Source organism: Diaporthe citri (genome assembly GCF_014595645.1).
Source record: "Diaporthe citri strain NFHF-8-4 chromosome Unknown scaffold_3, whole genome shotgun sequence".
Lineage (NCBI taxonomy): Eukaryota > Fungi > Ascomycota > Sordariomycetes > Diaporthales > Diaporthaceae > Diaporthe > Diaporthe citri.
The window spans coordinates 6,027,513-6,052,846 of NW_025064848.1; the positions used below are offsets into that span (position 1 = coordinate 6,027,513).

Below are 25,334 nucleotides of genomic sequence, written 5' to 3' on the forward strand. Positions count from 1 at the left end.
ATATAGCCTTAACGTGTGTGGCACTCTATCAACTGCTCACAATTTGCCCGAAATTGCTCTCGCCACAGAATCTCGCGACTTCAACTCAAGCTATACCCAACAGAGATCGTAAATCAGATTAGAGACTCCGAGGTACTGCATATCATGGATCAGTTGGGTCAAAGATGACGGCGCGGGTATCTCTTCACGTCCAGGGAGCGAAAGCGTTCTGGACAAGCTCATATCGAGACAATCAATGTCATGGCAAGCACTGGGAACTATAAAAAAGAGGCAATCCTCGGTAGCATTTCCTGTTGACCAGGGACGATTGCTCGAGATACTCTTGCATAGCATCCAACCGGCAGGATATACAACCACCTTGTTCACTATTAGTCACCATGTCGAGATCCGCTCTTGCGTTCCTGTCGTTGCTGGCAGCGGCGAAAGCCCAGCAGGTGGGGACTCAGCAGACTGAGACTCACCCAAAGCTCACCTGGTCCAAATGCACGGGCTCGGGTGGAAGTTGCACTTCACAAAATGCTGAAGTTGTCATCGACTCCAACTGGCGCTGGCTCCACTCCACGAGCGGAACCGACAACTGCTATGATGGCAACAAGTAAGCGACAACCCCTGGCAAACATCCTCGATCTGGCACAGCCCGTGTCACTCCACACAATTGATCTGACACACCGGTCTCATCTGCCTAGGTGGACATCTGTCTGCAGCAAAGCCGATGACTGTGCCCAGAAGTGTGCCCTCGAGGGCGCCAAGTACACCGAAACCTACGGGGCTTCGACCAGCGGCAACGCGCTGACCCTCAAATTCGTGACCAAGCATGAGTACGGAACTAACATCGGGTCGCGGTTCTACCTCATGGCCGGGACGAGCTCCTCCAAGTATCAGATGTTCACACTGATGAACAACGAGTTCGCCTTCGACGTCGACCTGTCCACCGTTGAGTGCGGCCTCAATGCTGCGCTTTACTTCGTGGCAATGGACGAAGTGAGCTGAGCCTGGATGGTATTCACGCCAACAGGGCATATTCATTGACGTTTCTCAGGATGGTGGCATGTCCAAGCAAACCAACAACAAGGCTGGCGCCAAGTACGGTGTCGGCTATTGTGACGCCCAATGCGCTCGCGACTTGAAGTTCGTTGGCGGCAAGGTGAGATCACGGTTCCCAGACTACTCGATCAATGAGCACTCACACCACACACCCTAGGCGAACGTGGAGGGCTGGGCTGCCTCAACAAATGATGCCAACGCAGGCGTGGGACCCCTGGGCGGCTGCTGCGCCGAAATTGACGTGTGGTATGTGACGATTCTATATTCCAAACAGCCTTCGACCAGGACTGACCTCACCGTGCTTTACAGGGAGAGCAACTCTCACTCGTTCGCACTGACGCCTCACCCATGCACCGAAAACACATACCACGTCTGCGAGAAAGACGCGTGCGGTGGCACCTACTCTGAGGATCGCTTTGCTGGCAAATGCGACGCCAACGGCTGCGACTACAACCCCTACAGGATGGGAGCCAAAGACTTCTATGGCAAGGGAAAGACGGTGGACACCAGCAAGAAGTTCACGTAAGTGCCGCCACATACTCGGTCCCCTGACAATCTCATCTGGGCCTCCATTGTGGATGCGTATGTGATGCTGACGACGGTATCATAGTGTCGTGACTCGCTTCGAATCGAATAAGATGTCCCAGTTTTTCGTCCAAGACGGCAAAACTATCCAGATCCCAGGCCCAGCCGACACCGTGAGTAGATTCCTCAGCAGCTTGCGAGTGGAGAGACGCAGAGGTGGTGGCAGGTGCCTGAAGCACTGGATGCACGCTGAAAACATGACAGAGCATCTCTTCGAGCAGCAACATCACCCCCGAGTTCTGCACAAACCAGTTCAAGGCCTTCGGTGACCGCGACCGCTTTTCCGAGGTCGGCGGGTTCGATCAGCTCAACGCGGCTCTGCAGAAGCCTATGGTACTGGTTATGTCCATCTGGGACGATGTAAGTCATGACCCACACCACCTGGAGATCAGACAGCCTTCCACAGTGTCAGCTAACAAGACATGCCACGTAGCACTACGCCAACATGCTCTGGCTGGACTCCAGCTACCCACCCGAGAAGGCTGGGCAGCCTGGCGGCGACCGTGGCGACTGCCCTCAGTCCTCCGGCGTCCCATCTGATGTGGAATCTCAATACGGTAGCGCGTGAGTTTTCCCTTGTTCCCTTGAAATGAATTGTTGCAACGGTGCTGACGACATACAAACAGTCAGGTGGTCTGGTCCAACATTCGCTTTGGGCCTGTCGGATCGACGGTCAAGGCTTGAGAAAGAGGCCTCAATGTTGAACGAGGCACAAGATTATTCTTGGACAATTCACTTCTCCCTACATATAGCACTCGTGTCTATCGCACTATATTACATGTCATTATAACTTAGCTAGGCGGCGGTTCCTTTGATAAGCTAAGCCACAACTCTTGCAAATCTTGGCCGTTGACATCTCTGATATATTCGTTCGTCTTCAAGTGATCCACTCGAGATGTAACTTGAACCGGGCGCCCTTTACCCCTGCACCGTAGTCGAAAGTTTTATGCAGTGAAAATTCTCTAGAAAGCTTAGAGGATATACCACAGTCTTACATAGCTGTCACTGGACCTGTGGCTACGATGTATTATATTGGAGCTTCATACGCGTACATGCACTTCCACTGCCCTAGGGGCTGGCCCCGTGGTGCAGGTCCTCCACGTGCTCACCCGTCTGTCTGCCCCATCACAACGTTCCTTGCGTCTAGACGCTGGCGACGGATAGCCGGTGGGACAGCTCTAATGCGCGGGTCCTGACCACGTCGTGCTGAAGCCTGATGAGAGGCAGGCTTGCCAACACGAACGATGGGACGCCGACCGGACCCTATTTTGTCCTTGTGTGGCTCGGGTAGGCGACTTTAGGGCGGAAAATGCTCGGGTTATTCAATGGCTCTGTGCTGTGCATGGAGATGAACGGCTCTCGCTCACCCCATCTTGATTCAGCATCCTCACGTGGCGGAGCGGCGAGATGCAAAATCGGGTCTGCCGGGGTAGTCAACGTCTTCGGATCCGGCTCACGAGAACTCGGCACGACACCTGCAGTGATGCGCGCTTTTAAGAGCATTGCTACTCATGGTGGTGGTGATGTTCATGTAGGTGCTAGTGGATCCAGATTCAGGCTCACATTAAAATCCAGACTGGGACTGGGACGAGGACCACTCGGCTGGATACGCTGGCTCCTGGCAGCGCCGTCGTGCGCATACATCTCTTGCTCGTATTGCGAGCCGGCGGTTACATCCTCGTTCCGCTTATTGCCGCCGTTGCCGCCGCTGATAGGAAAAAAAAGGCAGACCGGGAAGCGTAGCAATAGTGGAGCCCTTTTGCACGGCAGCGTGCACTCAAGGCTTCTCTCCTCGCCACATTTACCGCGCTTTTCCCGGCAGGAGGGGCAGCCCGTGTACGACCGACGCCGGCTCGGGATCGAGTACTACGACGACAATGGAGGAGGTGCAGGATGAGGCGAGGACGAGAGGGCATCCGGCCCACGGTCATGGCATGTTGGTCCGTCGCCGGCACTCATCAAGCATGGCACACATGGTGCGGCTGGATCCCGCTGCGCTTGTGATTCCCCCACACGTTTGGACGGCGGATCGCAGGGCTGTGTGTGTGTTGTGCGTATGGAAGGGCGGGGTGCCAAGCCGTGCTTCATTTTTCCTATTCCGGACCAGAGACGGAATTACACAGTGGGGCCGCGTTTAGAATTCCCTCTTTGGTATAACTGCCTCATCAGAGTCATGAATGAGGGCTTGAATGAGCTTGAGCTTCACTTCAGTTCCACAACATTTATCGATTCGTACTTTCCTCATTTGTACTTTCTTCAAACCCTGCGCAGTCAACAGTCGCCGCCTCGATATTTTGCTCCAGCAATACATCGCCTTTTCACAATCTGGCAGGATCACACCAGCCCTGCCGAACGAACGATTCTCTATACACACATATACACAGACACATATATCAAGCAATAATGTCGCCAAGCACAATCAAGTTGGCCTCAGGCCAGTCAATGCCCCTCGTCGATTTCGGGCTTTGGAAAGTGCCGGCTGAGACAGCGGCCGACACCGTTTACAATGTGCCCGCTACCCTCGAATCCAGTCCATGATCAAGGATCAACGCTGACGCAGACCAGGCCATCAAAGTTGGATATCGTCTGTTCGATGGTGCATACGACTACCAGAACGAAAAGGAAGCCGGCCAGGGCATTCTGAAATAATAGCGTTGGATGCTTGGTCTATTAGGCTAGCTAACGTCTATTCTACGGGAGGGAAGGCCCCTATTTATAGTTATTATCCTCCATACAGTGGCAAACATATAGGGAAAAGGATATCCCGTATTAATAATAGCCTAAATATTTAAAATATTTCAACAGCCCCCCTTAAATTAATTCCCTTTTATTTATTTTATTTTATATATAAGGGATTTAATTTATAAAAAAAGAATAATTAATTATATAACAAGAAAACCTTATAAAAAGGGAAAAACTTACTTATTAAATATTTATATATTTAAGTAAAAAACTTAAAAATTTTATTATTACTTAAACTTAAACTTATAGCTAATAAGGTATTATATATTAAATTATAATTTTATATAAAATTTATTAATTATTTTATTATAATTATAATATATTACGGCATTTTTATATATTAAAATCACACGTTATTTTATTTATATTATATATATTATAAAAATACATTTTTTATATAAAATTAAATATATATAAATATAATATAGGTATATTATAACTATATATATATATAATATATATAAGCCGTATAAATAACGCTTATTTTTAAGAAAAACCTTTATTATTTTAATTATTTCTTTTAAGGGAAAACTTTTAATATTTAAGTTAATATTATATATATATATATAATTAAGTTTGCTTTATTTATTTATATATTTTATAAATAATGGAAAAAATCTTAACCTTAATTATTAAAAAGTAAACACCTTAATTTATTTTATATATATTATAATATAAGTAGAAAATCTCTTTATTTTCTAGCTTAATATTTTTATATTATTTTTTTATAAAATTATACTTTTCTTTAAACTCTTTATAATATAATTTATTTATTAATTTTATAAGTTAATTTATTAAATTCTGCTTAAAATTTATATATTTTAATATTACTTTATTATTTTTATTACTTTTCTTATATAATAATATATAATATTTATATATTTAATTTTTTTATAAAATAAGGTATTTTTAGCTAATTTCTTAGCCTTATTATTATTTATATATGTAGTAAAAGGCTTAAGGTTGAAGCTAATATTTAAATTATTATTAAAATATTTAAGTAAATTATATAAATATTTAACTTTTTTTATAGCTTTTCTTAAAGCTATATATTTTGCTTTTATAAAGGAAAGTATTAGTGTTTTTTATAATTAAAAATTTTAGCTTATGAAATTTATTTTATTATTATTATTGTTATTAATATTATATAAGTTAAATATATAATTAAAAGTATTTTGTTAATAAATATATTATTATTTTAATTTAAATTTATATAGCTTATTATTTATAAATTATTTTTAAAGTAATTATATATTTTAAATATATATAAGAATTTATATATATATTTTTATATTTTATTTAATTCTTTTATATGTTTTAATCTTAAGTTTACTATATATTTAACTAACTTATTTATAAAATAAGTTAAATTTTACCTAGTTTTTAAGCTAATATATAATATAAACCTTATTTATTATTAATATAATTTTATAATATTTTTATTAACTTGGTTAATATATTTTTTTAATTCTTTATAAAGGGTATATAATATAAGTTAAGGGATTATTTCTTTTTTCTTAACTTTTTCTTTTATATTAAATCTTTTTAATATTTTATTTATATATTTATTTTAGGTTATAATTATTTATTTTCTTTTTTATATATATATATATATTACTTTTAAGGAAATTTATTAATTATTAAATTTATATTATTATTATTAAGTTTTATAACGATAATACTATTTATATAATATATAAATATAATTTATTTATTAAGGTATATAAATACCCCTTTATTATATAAATAAATAATAAATCTTAACTTAATTAATATATTTTTTAAGTATTTATATTAAAGTATAAGTAATTATTTTAGCTTATATAAAGCTTTATTTAATTTTATAACTTTATTTTTATATTTTAATTTATTATATATATATATAAATAATTTTATATATATTTTAAAATTAATATTAAAGTATAAAAATACGTTTTTAATATTATAATTATATATATAATATTCTTTATTTATTGCTATTATTAATAATATAATATAAGTTTTAAGGCGGCAAATTATAAAAAGAGTCTTTAAATAATTTACGATTAATTTTTAATTATATCCTTAAATAACTTATTTAAATTTAAATTTAATATTATTTTTATTATTTATTATTTAATTAAGTTTTATAATAATTAAGTTATTTATAAATTTTTATATATATATTTATTTTCCCTTTAAAGTTATATAGCTAAGTAATAAATTTATTATTATATAAGTATTTTATTTTTATAAATTATATGTTTTATTTAATATAAATTTAACTTATAAAGGTTTTTTTAAGTTATTTAATACTTTTTTTAAAAAAGAAGGTTTATTAATATTAGCTATAATTAAGCAATATTTTAATATATTTTCTTGGGAATTTAATATAAATATTTAATTATTTAATAATATATTTTATATAATATATGTATATATAATTTTTAAAATTCCCTTAAATTATTATTTTCTTTAAAATAAAAAGAAAATTTACTTCCTTATTTTCTTTTCTTTATTTTTAAAATTTTAAAAATATATATTATTATTATTATTATTATTATTATTATTATTATTATTATTATTATTATTTATATATTATCCTTTTAATATTTAAATATTTTAAATTAATATAAGCTTTTTATTATTTATATTTTATATTTAATATATATTTAATTTTAAGATTATATTTAATAATATGCCCTTTTTATTTTTAAGTTTTAATTTAATTTTATAATTATTATTTTAAAAATATATAATAAAGCCTTATATTTTTAAGTTATTTATATAAGGCTTCTTCTTATTTATTACCTTATAAAGATATTTATACCTTAAGCTTTTATAAGGCATAATATTATATAAATATATAATATATTTTATTGCTTTTCTTTATAAGTATATAAGTAAATTTATTATATATAAAAGGCTTTTTACTTTATTTATTATAATTAAATTTAGTTTTTTATTAAGCTATTTAATTTTTATATATATAAGAGCGTTATATAATAATTTATAAAATATTTATTTAATAATATTTTAAATCTTTTATTTTTTTATTATATTAATTTTTTAACTTATTTTTATAATTATTAAAAGCTTTTAATATTTTACCTTTATTTTTAAGCAAAGAAGCTTTTAAATATTAAGTTCTTTTATTAAGGAATAATATATAATAATTATATTTATTATATATAAGTTTTGAAGAACTGCTTATATTATTATATACTTTTTTAAATATATTATATATTTAATTATTTAAGCTAATCTTATTTATTTTAATTATATGCTTAGCTTTTAAGCATATTTTATAATTATTTATATATTTTTAAATAAGTTTATTTATTAATATATTTATTTTATATTTTTAAAGAAATATTTTTAAAGCTTAAATATTTATATAACTTAATTTATAATGCTATTTATATATTTTTTCTTTATTTTTATTATTTATATTTAAATTTTATTAAGTTATATATATTTTTTAAAAAATATATTTAAGCTTATTTATTTATTTTATTATATTAATTTTTATAAAATATAAGTTATCTTTTTAATATTTTTAAGTTATTTACTTATTTATTTCTTAAAAGTATAATTTAATAATATTTCCTTTTAATTTTAATTTTATTTTATTACTTATATACTTATATTTAAGTATATTTAAACTTAAAAAAAGCATATAATATATATTAAAAAATCTTTTTATTAAATCCCTTATTTTATTTATAAATATAATATTTATATTACTTTATTTTATAATTTTATTAATTATATATATAATATTAAAAAGGTATAACGTGGTTTACCACCTTATGTTTAATATCACCTTATATCCGATTTTTATTAAGTTTGCCAACTTCAGCCAACCCTAGCACCTACCCAATGTAAACAATTTAATTAAATTTGGCACTAATTAATGCTAATTGCAATTAAATCCTTATTTATAATTAATTTTATTAATTTAAAGGTATTAACGTAGTTATAATGCTAATTTAAACTAGTTAACTTTTAATGGGAAATATGCATTTAATATCATTTAATGCTAACTATACCCTTAAAAAGTTAATTCGCTATAAACTACCAACATCTATATATTTACATTAATTAATGCTAACTAAGCTAGATTTATTATAATATAGTTAAAATTTAATTAAATAAACCCTTTTTTATCTTTCTTATAAGTTCTTATATTATACTTAATTTTACCATAGTTATTATATTATCTTTTAATTAGTTCGCTATAAATTAATTCCTTAGCATTATTATTAATTTTACCAGCTAGCTACTTCCCCTTTTATTTTTCTTAAATAAGAATATAGGATTCTTTAATAATAAGTGCTTCTTTAAGCTGCACTTAGGTTCTTTTAGCCCTTTAGCGTTTTATAAGCGCTATATTAGCCTCTTAAAGTATATAGATTTGCTTGCTTATTATAGTAAGTAAGTATGCTATTACTTATATACTCTTTATTAATTAATTAATAGCGTTTATAATTAATATAGGGGAGCTTTCTTAATAGGCGGAAATCTTACCTTTAATAAAACTTAATTATTAAATAATTTATTAAGTATTTAATGGTATTTAAGACTTTTATTTTTAAAAGGAAATGAGGAGGGATTATATAAAAGTTTATAAGCGGATATTAAGCTTAAAAATTATAGAATTAGGGTTTTAAAAAAAAATTCCAACTCCTTTAAATATAAACTTAATATTTTTTATTATAAAAGTCTTATTATAAGCTACCTTAAATATAAGAAAGAACTTAAATTTAATAATATAATTAATAAAGGCTTAAATAAAAAGATTAATTTAATTACTATATATATGCTTTAAAGGCAAATATAATATAATATTTAATAGCTAAAGTAAGTAAGATAAATATAGCGGTATATTAATAATAATAATCTTATTATCTTTATAATATTAATTAAACTTAGTTAATATATAGATTTTATAATTATTTATAATTAATATTTAGTAATTAGTATTTTTTTTAATTTAATATGCTTATTAAAATATTAAATTTATTTTAAATTAATTTTATTATTTATTTATTTATTAAGAGTAGGCTTAATAACTTAATTATTTAAAAAACTTAATTTTATTGCCTAATTAATAAGATAGTAAATGCCTTAAATAATTATAAATAATAGGATTTATAACCTGTTTATATTAATGCATTTAATAATAATTACTTATTCTTAATTACTAAGCTAAATTAATTTAGCCTTTTTATATTTATTAATATATATAATAATTATTAATATAGCAATTATGCTTATTATAAAGCTGGTTTTATTAAAGTTATAAAGATTATTATTAATAATTTAATACTTAGCTATTATATTGCAAAGTAATTTAAATTAGTTTTTAATAATCTTTAAATCTTTATAAAGGGCCCTTTAATAGTTATAAGGATGATTAAACTTAATCTTAAGGTTAAGTTATTAATTTATAAAGCATTAAGCCTAATGCTTGCTAATAAGTTTGGCATCTTGCGATATTAGCAAAAGGTTAACTATATCTTCCATATTAGAAAGTTATAAAGGGAATCCTTAAATATCTTAATTAATAATATATTAAATAAGCGTTTACTTTTTAATTAAGTTAAGTTTATATTATTTAATGCATAATTCTTTATTATTTCGTTAATTATTCATCCTTTTACATAAAATTCATTTAAGGACGCGATAAATTCATATAGCGTAAGCAGTACTTAAGGGTTTTTTATAATTTTTTTTAAAATCTTAAATAGCTTTAATAGCTAAAAAGATTTAAGATTTATTTAATAAGGAAGATATTTATAATTATTAATTCCTAACATATTAATTATTTAAATAGGTAAAGTAATGCAAGATTAACGCGAAAAATGGGAACGCGATTTACACCAAAAACAACCCCACCCACTAAAAGTCAACTACTTTAAACTTTAATACAACTACCCACATTACTTTAAATTAATAAAATTAATTATAAATAAGGAGTTAAATGCAGTTGGCACCAATTAATGCTAAATTTAATTAAATTATTTGCATTAAGTAGGTGCTAGGATTGGCTAAAGTTAGCAAACTTAATAAAAATCAAACACAAGGTAATATCAAACACAAGGTAGTAAACCACGTTATATCTTTAAAATTTATTATATTTATAATAATATTTATAATTATTTTTATAAAATTTATATATTATTAATTTCTTATACATTTATTATTATTAGCTATTATTATTATTATATATATATATAAAATATATATAAGGTTATTTATCTTAATTTTTATTAAGTTATTAAAAGAAAGTTATAAGAAATTTAATAAATTCTTATTATATTTAATATTCTTTATTAAATTATTTATAGCTATATAAGTTATAGGATTTTCTTAAGCGCTTTTTAAAGCTAAGGGAAACTTTATATTAGCTAATAAAGCTAAAAGTTGCTTTTGCATTTTCTTTCTTTTCTTATAATTTATATTTTTCCTTAAAAAATATTTTTTTCTTTTTCTTTTCTTTATTTATTTATTTTTTAATTAATAAGTACCTTATTTAAGTAAAGAAAATAGTAATCTTTTTAAGTATAATACTTTATTTTATAATTAAAGTATATAATATTTTTTTTTATTTCTTTTAACCTTTTATATATAAAGCTTTTTTAAATAATTTAAAGAGTTTTCCTTTACTTTTATTTAATAAGCTAAAAAAAAAAAATTTAATTATATAAATTTTTAAATTTCTTTTAAAACTTTAAGTTATATTTTAAATAAAGTTAATATATTTATTATTTAAGTTATAAAAAATTTAATTAATTATAATTTATTTAAAAAAAATTATATTATTAGCCTTTAAATCCTTTAAAAGGAACTTTAATTTATTAATATATTTTTTTATAATCTTAAAATTATTAAAATTAATATTAAAAAACTCTTTATAAAATAAATATTAATTTATAAATTTAAAGGGTTTATAATAAGATTTAAGTATATTTTATGCTTTTTAAGTATTATTTATATATAAGTTTAATATTAATAAGGGCTTTTTTATTTTAAGCTAAAGATAAGCTTTAAAAAAAATTCTTAAAATTATTTTTAATAATATTTTCTTTTTTAAGCTAAGCTTAAATTTTAATATTTTAATATATATAGTTTTTCATTTTATTAAAAAGTAAAATATTATATTTATTAAGAAATGCTATTTTAAGTAAAATAAATAAAATATTTATTAAAATAATTAAAATAATAAAAAGAAAGATATAATAAATTTTAAATAAGTTTAATAAGTTAAGAAATAAAAATATAAGTATTAAAATAATATAATTATAAAGAAAAAAAGAAGGGCTTTTAAATATCATATTTTTAAAGTATTATAAATTAAAAATGGCTAAGATATAATTAAGTATTTTTTAAGAAAGTTTAAGGATTATTATAATTTTATTAAAATTTGCGTTTTTAATATTAATTTAATATAGTTTTTAAAATTTAAAGAAATGCTTTTATTATTTTTAATAAGGGCTTTTAAATAATATATAAATTATATAAGTAAGTTAAGTATTAATAAAGAAATAATTAAGTATTTAAATAAAGAAGGTATAATTTTTATATATAAGCTTTAGGTTAAGAAATAAGGTTAATTTATAATATTAAATAGGGCGATTTAATTAATTAAAGGCTTATTAATTAATTTAATTAAGTAATTAATTAAAAAGTTTATTTTAAAGTATAAAGCTTATTTATTTAAAAGGTTTAAAAAGTAATAATAATTAAGAGTATTATATAATATATATTTTCTGTATTAAGTTAGCGTTGCTATTTTAGGTTAACTTTAGGCTTATAACCTTTAAAATAATAGCGTTAAATGCTTGGTTTATTAGGCTAGCTAATGTTTATTTTATGGGAGGGAAGGCCCCTATGTATAGTTATTATCCTCCATACAGTGGCAAACGTATGGGGAAAAGGATATCCCGTATTAATAATAGCCTAGATATCTAGAATATTCCAACAGGCATCCAGCGAGCCATCAAAAGAAGGCCTTGTCAAGCACGAGGACATTTTCATCACCACCAAGCTGTGGAACAACTACCACCGTAAGGAGCATGCCATCCAAATGGCAAAGGCACAAAACGAAGCGTGGGGACTTGGCTACATCGACTTGTACCTAATTCACTTCCCGCTTGCCCTCAAGTACATTGACCCAGAGACTCTGCGTTACCCAGTAAGTTGTACACCGCCCGTCCCATCCTCCAATCTCGTCAGTCAAATTTCAAAAATGTTGAGCCCGTACTGGCCAAAAGCCCTAGGCGTGGTGGATGGATGCGGATCGGTCAAAGATCGAGCTGGACAGGGTTCCCATCCAGGAGACGTGGCAGGCACTGGAGTCGATAGTCGACGACGGCATCGCAAAGTCCATGGGCATCTCCAACGCCCAGGCCCAGACCCTCTGCGACATCGAGACGTACGCCCGCCACCCGATCTCGTCGCTGCAGATCGAGCACCATCCCTACCTCGTGCAGGAGGAGCTCGTCACGCTGGCGCACGAGAAGCACACCGCCATCACGGCCTACTCGTCCTTCGTGCCGCAGTCCTTCCTGGAGCTGCCGCCCGCGTTCCACCGGCGCGCAAAGGGCACGCCGCTGCTGTGGGACGTGGCGCCCGTGCAGGCGGCGGCGGCGAGGACCGGCAAGACGCGCGCGCAGGTGCTGCTCCGCTGGGCGACGAAGCGTGGCATCGCCGTCATCCCCAAGTCCAACAACGCCGGCCGCCTCGCGCAAAACCTCGTCGTCACCGGCTTCGACCTGACGCAAGCTGAGATCGACGCCATCAGCGCCCTGGACAAGGGCCTGCGCTTCAACGACCCCGGCTTCTACCTGGCGGAGCCTATCGCTCTGTTCGCGTGATGCTGGTCCCATCAGCGTGGTTGGCCCATAGACTGGACAAGCTCTGGGTTTCCTGATGCCTTGATATAGCTGCCAATACAAAGCCGCTTGATTCGTACTTGATCACAAAGCCTATGCAGTTTTCAGCCTCAAAGTCCATGCTCGATTGAGGCTCCGTCCACCAAGACTCAACTCATCATCTCTGCTCAAGCTTAGCGAATATTCACTGGAGCTGAGGACCGACTGGTAATGATACTCCTGAATCCTACAAGCCGCTTGCTGTGGCATCCCACGAGTAGAAACCTGGGGGACCCCTAAGCAGACTTGCTGGTGGGCCCATTTCACCTAGGATTTAATCATCACCAAGACTCTCCAGTAGCTTAGCTGACAGCACAAAAAATGTGGATCCTGTGACCGGTCTCGAAAAGTCCAAGATCTTGTCATGCAGCCCCGGTGGGCTGCCAATGAACATACGCTCAAGCATCTTCTCAATAACCCAGAGCTTTTTCGAGTACCCGATGAAGTACGTGCCAAATTCACCTGACGCTGGAGACCCGAAAGGCATGTTGTCTCTCAGAATGTCATGCTCGTTCCCGTCCTCGTCTTCAATAGTTGCTAGGCTCTTGTGATATTGCTGCTGTCCATCCTCGGCGTCGTCTAGCTCCATGTTGTCCAACTTGGTCCGCCCGATGATGGCCTCCTGCTGCTCCGTTGATAGACTGCGCCATGTCTTAAGATCATGGAGATACTTCTGTACCACAACGTAGCTGCCCCCCGGCGCGGACTTAGTCTTGTCGTCCTCCTGGGTGATCAGAACGGCTTCAGATACGTCTGAGCCGACGGGGTTTGCGGTGCCGTCGACGAAACCCAGGACGTCGCGCGCATCGAAGTACCGGAAACCAACCGTCTCATCTTCCTTTTTGACCGCATCGCCCAGCAGGTCAATGAGTTGTCTTTCGAATTCGAAGGACATGTCTCTCCTCTCCGACCGGATGTGGAATAGCAAGTCACCTGGTGTCGACACTGCGGTGTGCTTGGCGCCTCGGACCTCTTTGAACGGTCGTAACTCCGTCGGTCGGGGGACTTGAGCGAGCTCATCCCAGATCTTGCTGCCGATGCCGACGGTGCAGGAGAGGTGAGCACCCGGGTGGCGAGTCGAGATGTTCTTTGTGATGTCTGAAATGCTAGAGATGGCGGATCGAATATTTCTGACGGCACGTGGTTCATCTGTTGCTGATAAGACGAGAAATGTGGCAGATTGTGTCAAAGGTGCTTCGATCGCTTGGGGGTTCATCGTGGCTGATGAGTCGAAGCCGGTTCGTGATGAGAAGTGGCGATTACAGTCGGCCGGCCGGCGAGCCGTGCTGGTCGGGTGCCGGAGCCTGGATCTGAGGAATACGGGTGTCGGAAATAATCTATGAGATTGGCAGGAACTAGCGACACAGATATAGAGCATCTTCATGACATCCAGAACATGTCAATTATACTGCCATTGAATACGACGTGTTCTTAATGCAAGATCAACGAGCGGGCGTCCAATTAGGGAATAATCACAGCGTTGGAAATCTCGGCGTCGTTGTTATTCTTGGATGGTCAGTGACACAGGCAGACATCATCGCCGAGTCCGCCGAAGCATTTCATGCTGCAGGCTGGTGTTCATTAAGCGTCAAAAGGGAGGCTAAATCTGTCGGCCCGTGACGCGGAACCAATGGGAAGGCCTGTAATGCAGATACGAGCGGTGTGATTTGCGACGGCGAGGGTTCAGCGTGGGATGGAACTCGGAGTCTTGGTATCAATGCAGTGACCTGCAACGGCAGATCGCGAAAGGACGTTTTCGGGAAGCTCTTGGCAGACAGTGGGATTCCGATGTTGCCCCGGCCCAAAGGATGGGAAGTTTGTTCCGTGGGTGTACTCTAGGTGACACCAGATGGGCCTCGACCAAGCCATTTGCAGCTAGATGAGCATGGAGATTGGCTGTTGGGGAGACTGCCCTCTCATTGGGGGCTTTGACACTTTGGGTCGGAGCTTCGACACAACTGCCTGCTGGGATGAGGATGTCATGCAGGAGACCTCATGTAACACTGAGGGCGGAGATCGAGCTACTGCTGTCCCAAATTGTATCCTACTGCGCGCGACCTTTCCTGCTCGAGGGAACCTGGGGAGGAGAATGGACCTCGTCCGCGCGACAGCGACAGCGACAGTGAGCAGCCACTCACAAAGCGCCCTTGTCAACAGAGTTGAATGACTTTCCGTAAAGTAACGTCAGAGCGGAAACAAAACTATCTAGGCCACTACCCAAGGCACAGCAAGTTTTTTGTTGATCAGAGAGAAGAGTGTAGGCGTAATGTCTTCTAAATCCTCGACCAGTCAGATCGCCCGAAATACGCACAGTCCTGCTTGGAAAGGAGAGCTCTGCTTGGTCTTACACGTTCGTTTTTGAATAAGCAAGCGTCTCAAGTTGTGACGTCTCCCTGCAGTGTAGCGGTAACCTCAACCTCCGAGCTAAAAGGGCGAGTGCCCCGAGATCCACAGTCGCTCATCACCCCTCTTCATATCTTTTTCCGTTGCAAACAAGATCACTCAGTGTTTTCCCCTCTCTTCTATAGCTCCAGCAATCATGAAGACCACGAACAGACCCGATGAGTGGAAGATTGAGCAAGGCCTTTCTGGTGCTGAACTCCCTGTTCTTGACATGACGGAATCCGTGACCAGAGTCCTCCTCCCTCAAATCTTCGGTGATCTCACAAAAGATGAGGCTGCTATTCAGAGCGTTGGTGACTGCAACAAGCTCTTCGCGGAGGAGCGTGAGGGTTGGACTGGGTGGGTTACACTCGCTCACGATCTACATTATCTAGTCAGTGACTGACGGATCTCGAATAGCTTCGTCGAGTGGGAGAATCATCCAGAAAAGAAGGCTGCAGCACACAAGATCTTGACGTCCCAGACCTTCCCTCCCAACCCAGAATTTCAGCTCGGTCCTATCCCAGCCACCAACCCTGTCCTTCCTGGCACCCATTGGAAGATGTGGCACAAGGCAGTCGGCGGCGCCCTTTCCCGGATTCCCGATGACTCTTGGGACACCGTACTGAAGGAGAAACACGCGGATATGCTCCATCTTCTTCAGTTCCCTTACAACGGCGAGCCTCCTAAGCGTCTGGTGACTGCCAAAGAAATCACCCCCAATCCCCTGCACTTCGTTCGAAATCACGGTGGTATTCCGATCATTGAGAAAGAACATTACAGCTTCCTACTGGACGGTTTGGTCAAGAACCCGAGATCATTCACCTTGGACGACCTCATGGACGAGTCCGAATTTCCTCGGATGGAGAAGACCATCACGATGCAGTGCTCCGGGACCCGCCGGATTGAACAGATCCTCAAGTATCCCGGCCAGGGTGACGAAGTTCCTCAGGCTCCATGGGCTGAGGGTGCTATTGGTACCGCAAAGTATGTTGGTATTAGTCTCAAGAAGGTCATCAAAGCCTGCGGTGGTTTGATCGAGGGCGCCAAACATTTGGAGTTTTACGGGGCCGATACCTACTTCAAGGACGACAAGACCATGAACTACCTCGTTAGTGTTCCATGGTCCAAGGTCAAGGCTAATGAAGTCATGCTGGCCTGGGAAATGAATGGCGAAGTCCTCCCCCGGATCCACGGATACCCCCTCCGCATCGTCGTGTTCGGGTACATCGGCGCCCGAAGCGTCAAATGGCTTTATCGTATCAAAGCCATTCAAAACCCTTCTCGCGCACCGGTGCAAAGCCAGGAGTACCTCTACTTCCCCCAGCAGGTTGGCAAGCATAACTTCAAGCTCACCGATGGCATTCAAATCCAAGAGATGCCAGTCAGTTCCGCCATCATGTCGCCATGGACCAAGCAGGTCGTTATCCACAACGGCAAGATTCGTTGCAAGGGATGGGCCTACTCTGGTGGCGGTCGCTGGCCGGAACGAGTTGAACTATCATCCGACGGCGGTTTCAACTGGTACACAGTGCCGGTCGAGAACCTCTCAAGGAAGCGCAAGTGGACCTGGAGAACCTGGGAGATGGATCTCCCTTGCGATGCTGAGGGCTGGGTTGAGATTGTCTGCCGCTGCTGGGACAATTCTCTTAACACCCAGCCTCCCGATGTGCGGACCGCATGGAACTGGGGCCTGCACGTCACCAGCTCTTGTCACAGGATCTCGGTCTACAGTGTGAACAGCACGCGACCGAAGACCAAGGCTCGCCTCCAAGAGTTTGCAGACAAGGGGATCCCTTTCGCCCCAATTACCGTCCCGCTTGCCTTCCCATCTCAGACATGGGATGATTACGAGAAATATTGGGAGAGCTATGATCCGCGAGATGCCGAGGATGAGTAAATTGGCACCAAGTTGAAGTGTTGGACTTTATTTGCGGCGGCCAACGTACCTACGTTGTTCTGGTCTCAGTGTAATGCAACATACATAATGAGGCGTGGCTGCGTTTAGCGACTCATCTTGCGTTCTTATCGGTCAACAGATATCTAACGCCCAGTTATTAAGGTTTTGGGCTATTTTGGATTTGGACTTTACACATAATCGCTTGATCATTGCGGTATGTGTATCCATTTGGTGAAAGTCGGATACAAAACTATGGGTTTACATGCTCCTCGTGCTGCTAGTCAGCTCGTTTTATATTGCGAAATTAGGAAGCAGATGTCGAAGGTCTGAGAACTACTCTTCATGACCGAATTAGAAAGTGAACACAGGCCTCTGGCATGAATTCACCCAGAGACCGGCGCATGAGTCGGTGTGACGGTAAGCCCTTCCCGAGTTCTGTTGCCCACCCAGGCAGTTCTCTACTAACACTGATACTCGTGATAGATTTGGCACTCTGAGAGGATCATACTGAGCAACTTGGCGGGGACAGGCCGGCACTCCTAATTCATATTTCAAATTGTGGGACTACGCGAACGCAGAAGAGTGGGTGCAATTCAACATCCCTGGTGGAGTTGCCTCTGGCATCGCACAGATACTGCAACCAGGTGCATAAGCCCAGGATAATTCAAGCGAAGCTACCTGCTCCATGGTGATCTTGTGTAGCATACGATGCTACAGAGAAATTTCCCCAATCCACCTTCCACACCCTCCAGTCGTTCATCCCCACATCTCTCCTCCCACACCTCCCAGTCGCTCGCAAACTGTTGTCCCAATGCAACCCCCACCTCCACGCCGCTTCAACCCCTCCCTCATCTGCATCTAAGGGTGCTGCCAAACCTGCAGGCCAATTGGGACGTTGAAATTGCTCGGCTCTCCGACGGTGCAATCGCTCTTCGGACTGATGTAATAGCAGACAACCCCATAGTTGCATACGGTCAGAGTGCTGCCGGAAAGGTTCTCAAGCGCGATGGTGGAGCCCGACACAGTCATAGTGGCCCAGCCCGGAGCAGTCGCGACTTGCTTATTGCCGCTCTGGACGAAACTGGCACTGGCAACTGGTCCGCAGCCCGCGCAGCCCGATTCGGCGACGCAAGTATCGGTCGCCAAAGTGGCAGGGAGGAGGAGTAAGATAGAAAGAAAGGACTTCATCTTGATGCTTCGGGTTTAAGGATATTGAAAGACAGCGATAGATAGCTTATAAATGACTAACCTCGGGGACGTGAGAAGAGAGGATAAAATTCATGAGTCCAGCGTTGGGAAACCAGCTCTCCTTATAGCTAGAGATTTTAAGTTGGAACCCACTCATTTGCTTGAATACTTAATGGCTTAGTGGCGCCTTTGTCATCAGTGGAAAGATATTTCTCGTATGATTTCAGGCGGAGTTGATTCTTAAAGCAGTAAGAGTTCTCCGTCGAGGCTACCCCCCGTTCAAAAGGTTTATGGCTAAATGCAAAAAGCAATAGTGCCCAGAATCAATGCCACGTACTAAGAGGCCTACCTTGAAATGGAAGGAGAAGCGCTGGTAGATGGAGATGATTAATACAAATAGAGCAGGTGATAACTATATAACATGGGTTGCTACCTTGAAATGAAAGGAGAAGCGCTGGTAAGCGGAGTTAATTAATAAAATAAAGCAGGTGGTAACGACGTAACATGGTTTATTACGGTACTTACGGAGGATTTATCTAGCTTAATAAGCTTTAAATTTTATGATTTTAATTATTATATTTTATTTTATTAAACTTTAAATATAATTAAAAAGATATTTATATTATTATTAAAAAATAAATAAAAAATATTTTTTAAAATAATATATTAATATTTATAAATTATATAAAAAGTTAATAAAAGTTTTTATAATAAATTATATAAAAAGAAATTTAAAGTTTAAAGAAATAAATTTTTAATTAAAAAATAAATATAAAATTAAAAATTAAAACATAATATTTTTAATTTTTTTATTAAAATTTATTTTAAAAAATATTAATTTTTTATAATATATTTATATATATATTTAATAATATATAAGATTATTATTAAAATAATAAAAATTATAAAATATATAAATTTATATAATTAATTTAAATTTATTATATATTAATTTATTTTTAAATTTAAATATTTTATTTAATTATTTATTAATTAATAATTATAAATAATGAAATATATAATTTAAAAAATATTATATTATTAATTATATTTATATATTTATAATATAATTTATAAATTATTTTTTTAATATATTTAAATTTTATATATTTTTTATTTAATTTTATTTATTATTATTATTATAAACTTTATTTATATTTATTTAATTTATAAAATTATATTTTTTATAATATTTTAAAATTTATTTTAATTTTTATAATATAATTTTTATATTATATAATTAATTTTAAATTTTTATAAAACTTAATTTTAATTTATAAATTTATTAATTAAAATATTTATTATAATATATTTTTATTTTAATATTTTTAATATTTAATTATTTATTTATTATATTTTTATTATAAATTAAATTTAAAATATATTTTTAAATTTATAAAATTTAAAATTTTAAGCTTTTATTTATTTTTTATTATTAAATAATTAAATTTTTAATTAAATTTTTTAAATAAATTATTTTAAATATTTTATAAATTATAATTTATTTATAATTAAAATTAAAAATTATTTAAAATTATATTATTATTAATTTTTAATTTTAAAATTATTAAAATTATTAAAAAAAATATTATTTATAAATATTTATTTATAAAATTTAAATAATAATTTTTTAAATTTTAAAACTTTTTTTTAATATAATATTTAATATTAATATAATAATATAAAATAAAAATATAATTTTTAAATTTTATTTTATTTAATAAAATATTTTATAATATTTAAAAATATAATTTTAATTAATATAATATTTATTAAATATTATATTTATAATATAATAATATTATTAAATTTTTAATAGAAAATTAAAATTATATATAATATTTTATATAATAAATATTAAATATTAATTTTTTTTAATTTTAATTTTATTTATTATAATAATATTAAATTAAATATTATTATTAACTTTTTAAAATTATAAAATAAAAATAAAAATAATATTAATATATTATAATTATAAATTTATTTTTAAATATTTATAAAAAAAATTAAATATAAATATAAAAAATAATTTTAAAATTTAAATAAAAAAAATATAAAAAAATAAAAAAATATAAACAAAATTAAAAGAAAAACATAAGAAAATAAAAAAATAAAAAAATAAATAATAAAAAAGATTTTTAAAAAATTAAAAATAATATAAGTTTTTAAAAATTTAAATAATAAAAAATAAAACCCTTTTTATTTTAATAAATAAAAGTATAAATTTAACCTTAAGCTTAAAAATAAAAAAAAAGATAAATATATACTTATAATAACTTAAACTTAAATTAATTTATAATATTTTTATATTAAAAATTAAGTAAAGAAATAAAACTTAAAGAAAATAAAATTTATAATATATAATATATAATTAATAAAGCTTTTTTTTAAAAAAAAAGAATTTTAAAAAATTTAAAAAACTTTTATATTTTTATATTTACTTTATTTTAAATTTTATAATTAATCTTTTTATATACTTTTTATTTTATTTATATTGAAAACTTAATATATATTATTAAATTTAAAAAATAAAAATAATGATATTTTTTTTAATATTAAAAAAGATGTAGTTATGGACGTGCCATAGGGGAATAGCAGCACTATGGGCGATAGGCATTATGGGTAATTGGCATTAAAGCACTGGCAAGCAAGGGTTATGTGCGGCAGCATGTAATTACCTTAAATAGTTTATAGCTAAAGGAAGGTTTTGCAACTTATGGCTATAACCCTTCTTCTTTTTATATAATTAATTTAAATATAATTAATTTACTATGAATTAATATATATTAACTTAATTAACATTAATTAATAATTATTTATAAGTAATTATAAATAGCAAGGTAAGTAAGTAATAAATTTATATTATTATTAATTAAGCGGTAATTATTAATAATGAGAATTATTATAATTAAGTTATAATATTTATATTAAATAATTAATATTAATATTATAAAAATAAGTAATTATTAATAATGAAACTTTATTTAATTAAGTATTAATAGTTATATTATAATTAATATTAATAAAAAAAGATTAATAATGCCTTAACCTTTTTATTATAAAAATCCAATTTATTAATTAATAAGTCCTTAATAATGCCTTAAATTTATTAATTATATAGCGCATTTTATTATATAATTAATGTTAAAAGTATTTATAATTACTTTACTTTAATATAAATAATAATTCATATTTACTTAAGTTAATAAATATTCTTTAATAAATACTTTTTTATTATATAATTAATACTTTCTTTTTATGCTTTAAAATAACTTTATTATATTTCCTTAATTACCCTTTTTCATTTTTCCCTATATATAAATTACCTAAATATTTTAATAGCTTAATAAGATAATTGAATTTAATAATAATGCTAAGAAGATACTCTTAAATATTAATAATGCTTTTATATAAAAACTTTAATTACTTTTTAACCTTAATAAGAGGTTTTAAAGTTAATAAATTAATTTTAGCTATTAAAATAAATTAATAATAAAGGTAAATAGCATAATTAATTATATAAATACTATTATTCTTAAGTTTATAAAGGAAATAATAAAACATTAAAATATAAATAATAATTTACTTTAATACTTTATAAAAGATTTTGTTTTTTAAAATATAATAATATTTAAAAAGTTAATTATTATTTAAAACTTTAAAAAATTCCTTTAAAAAAAAGGAATTAACATTAAAGAAAGCGTTAATAAGCAATATGTTAACCTAAAAGTATTGCTTATATATAATAAATATCTTTTATAATGGGAAAAGGAACTATATAAGGCGGCTAATATATATAAACTTTTTAAGTTTTATACTTAATAGCTTTAATTTTAAAAGCTAAAGATAATAAGTACTTAAGAAATACTTACTATTTAAAAGATTTAAAAAACCTTAGCTTTTAATATAATTTCATTATTTATAGCTTTTACTTTTTTTTATTAAAACTTAAAGCAATTAATTCTCTTTATTAAAAATAACAAAGGATCTTAAAAATTATAATCTCCTTATCCTTAATTATTTATAAAATTAAAGTAAAACTTTATTTAATTAACTTCCTTATAATAAATATTATAATTATTATTTTATAAAAAAGAAACCCTTAATTAATTAAATATAAGGACTCCCTTAAAATATTAAGAAATATTATTTTAATAAAAACTAAGTTTATTAAAATACTTAAAAACTTTATAACTTAAAGAATAATTTATAAGCATTCCCCTTAAGAGGTTAATAAAAACTTTATACTTAGTATTATTATTTATTATAATATTAAAATCTTTATAAGCATATAATTTATATTAAAACTTACCTTTTTAAAAAATAATAAATAATCTTTTTAATGTTAATAATAATATATAATTTAATAAAATATAAGATAAAAATAAAAATTAAGGTAATAAATTATATAATTTATTAAATAATAAAATAAGGATTTTCCGTAATATTTATTAAATAATAAATATTAAACTTAAATAATTTTATATAATATTTCCCTTAATTCTTAAAAATTATATTAAGATTTATTATATTTATTATATTAATATAAGGTTCTTTATTTATAATATATATTTAAAGCTTAAAGCTTACTTTAATATAAAGGTTAATTATTAATAATACTTTTATAATTAAACCTTGATTATATTTAATAAAATGCATATTAATTTAAAGAATATTAATAAGCATTTTTAAAAGACTTTTATTATAATATTTAATAAATTATAATTATATTAATAAGCACTTAATGCACTTTATTAAAAGGATAACTTTTTATAAATAATAATTATTTATACTTATATAAGCATATTAAAATTATAATATATATTCTTTAATTTTAAATACTTATATAAAGTATTATTTTTAAAATTAAGATTTTCTTTTAAACTTAATTTTTAATATAATGCTAATTAATATTATAATAAAAATAATTAAAATATTAATAATAAGAGAAATAAAGTATATTATATTAATTATTAATATTAAGATAATAAACTATTAAGTTATAATAAATATAATTAAAAAGACTTTAATTATAATAACTTTAATTAAGGTAAATTTAATTAAGGTAACTTTAATAATAATGATTTTTATTCTTAATATAACTTTTATTATAATAATTAATATAATATTTTAAGAAATAAAAAGTATTATATTTATAATAAAATTAATTATTAATTTTTAAATTATTTATTAGCAAAGTATTAATAATGCTATAATTAATATTTTATATAAGTAAAGTATATTAATTATAAAGCTATTAATATTAATTATATTATATTTCTTATAAAGTATAAAGAATTTAATATAAGAATTACCTTTAATAAGAAAGAAAATAATTATAAAGATAATATAATATATTATTAAATTATTATAAATAATGCTTTTCTTTTATAATCTTTTCTTAAAAAATATAATTATTAAAGAAAATAATATTAATAAAAATAAAGAGGATATAATATTTATTTTTACTTCTTAATTTATTTTAATTAAAAAATATACTTATACTTAATTTTAAGGCATTATCCTTAATATAAATATTATAATTTTCTTTATAATAAAATATAAATAATACCTTGCTTTTTAATATAAAAATCCTTTTATTTAACTTAATACCTTATAAATAAAAAAAGCAATTATTAAATTTAATAAGGAATTATAAGCTTTATTTTTAAAAATAATAATAATAAAGGCTATAATTAATTTAATTACCTTTTATATTATTAAAAAATATATTCCTTTTTTACTTTATATAAATAATATAAATAAATTATATATTTATTTATAAAATATAAGAAATAAATTAATTTAATAATAATTAAATAGCTTTAAAAAGATATTTTTAATTATTTAAAAGTAAGGATATTTATAATACTTTTTATATATTTTTATTATATTTTTTATAAAAAAGAAATTATATTAATTATATTAATATTTTAAATACTTATTAATTAAATATCTTAATTATTTATTAAAAAACATTAAATATAATATAAAAATAAAAACTTTAAAGGCTATTATAAAGTTTTATTATTATTATTAATTTTATAATTTTACTTTATAAAGATTTAAGTTTACTTTAAAAAATAATTATAACTTTAATTATAAGATTATTATTAATATTATATATTTTTTTTAAAAATAAGCTTATTTTTTATATTATTAATTTAATAATAATATTTTAAATAGCTTAATTTCTTAAGTTATTTTTAATTAAAAATATATAAAAAGCATTATATAAATATTAAATTAATACTTATCTTAGCTTTTTTAATTAAATTCTTTATAATATTAATATAAACTTTATATTTATTAAGCTTTAAGAAATAATATAAGTAATAAGAATTACTTATAAATAAGTTTTAATAAAAGCTTATTAATTTATTAATAAAATTAAATATTATTATGCTTTTTTTTAATAAGCATTTAATATTTTATATATTAAATTAATTATTATTTATATAAAAAAAGCTTTTCTTTAAATAATAATAAAGGCTATTAATAATATTTATAGCTTTTAAAGTATTATATTTATATTATTTATTTTTAAAGCTTATTTATATTTTATAAAATAC

General features: G+C 30.4%; 6 protein-coding genes across 6 annotated transcripts; 4 read left to right on the forward strand and 2 right to left on the reverse strand.

Moving 5' to 3' along the window:
• Positions 1 to 377: 377 nt before the first annotated feature.
• INS49_009183 (uncharacterized protein) lies at positions 378 to 2,313 on the forward strand (the record flags this gene model as incomplete). Its single annotated transcript, XM_043169920.1, has 9 exons — positions 378 to 595; positions 687 to 981; positions 1,040 to 1,144; positions 1,202 to 1,290; positions 1,354 to 1,566; positions 1,655 to 1,742; positions 1,834 to 1,989; positions 2,063 to 2,193; positions 2,256 to 2,313. 9 exons carry the CDS (start codon positions 378 to 380, stop codon positions 2,311 to 2,313), a joined length of 1,353 nt encoding a protein of 450 aa, XP_043027600.1.
• Positions 2,314 to 4,032: 1,719 nt separating this feature from the next.
• Positions 4,033 to 4,278, forward strand: INS49_009184 (uncharacterized protein; the record flags this gene model as incomplete). Its single annotated transcript, XM_043169921.1, has 2 exons — positions 4,033 to 4,137; positions 4,195 to 4,278. The coding sequence occupies 2 exons, from the start codon at positions 4,033 to 4,035 to the stop codon at positions 4,276 to 4,278; spliced, it is 189 nt and encodes a 62-aa protein (XP_043027601.1).
• Positions 4,279 to 12,442: 8,164 nt separating this feature from the next.
• On the forward strand, positions 12,443 to 13,232 carry INS49_009185 (uncharacterized protein; the record flags this gene model as incomplete). The annotated part of the gene is made up of 2 exons (XM_043169922.1): positions 12,443 to 12,550; positions 12,636 to 13,232. 2 exons carry the CDS (start codon positions 12,443 to 12,445, stop codon positions 13,230 to 13,232), a joined length of 705 nt encoding a protein of 234 aa, XP_043027602.1.
• A 331-nt stretch (positions 13,233 to 13,563) lies between these two features.
• INS49_009186 (uncharacterized protein) lies at positions 13,564 to 14,505 on the reverse strand (the record flags this gene model as incomplete). The annotated part of the gene is made up of 1 exon (XM_043169923.1): positions 13,564 to 14,505. The coding sequence occupies one exon, from the start codon at positions 14,503 to 14,505 to the stop codon at positions 13,564 to 13,566; it is 942 nt and encodes a 313-aa protein (XP_043027603.1).
• A 1,323-nt stretch (positions 14,506 to 15,828) lies between these two features.
• INS49_009187 (uncharacterized protein) lies at positions 15,829 to 17,571 on the forward strand (the record flags this gene model as incomplete). The annotated part of the gene is made up of 2 exons (XM_043169924.1): positions 15,829 to 16,031; positions 16,092 to 17,571. 2 exons carry the CDS (start codon positions 15,829 to 15,831, stop codon positions 17,569 to 17,571), a joined length of 1,683 nt encoding a protein of 560 aa, XP_043027604.1.
• Positions 17,572 to 18,429: 858 nt separating this feature from the next.
• INS49_009188 (uncharacterized protein) lies at positions 18,430 to 18,759 on the reverse strand (the record flags this gene model as incomplete). The annotated part of the gene is made up of 1 exon (XM_043169925.1): positions 18,430 to 18,759. One exon carries the CDS (start codon positions 18,757 to 18,759, stop codon positions 18,430 to 18,432), a length of 330 nt encoding a protein of 109 aa, XP_043027605.1.
• Positions 18,760 to 25,334: the final 6,575 nt, after the last annotated feature.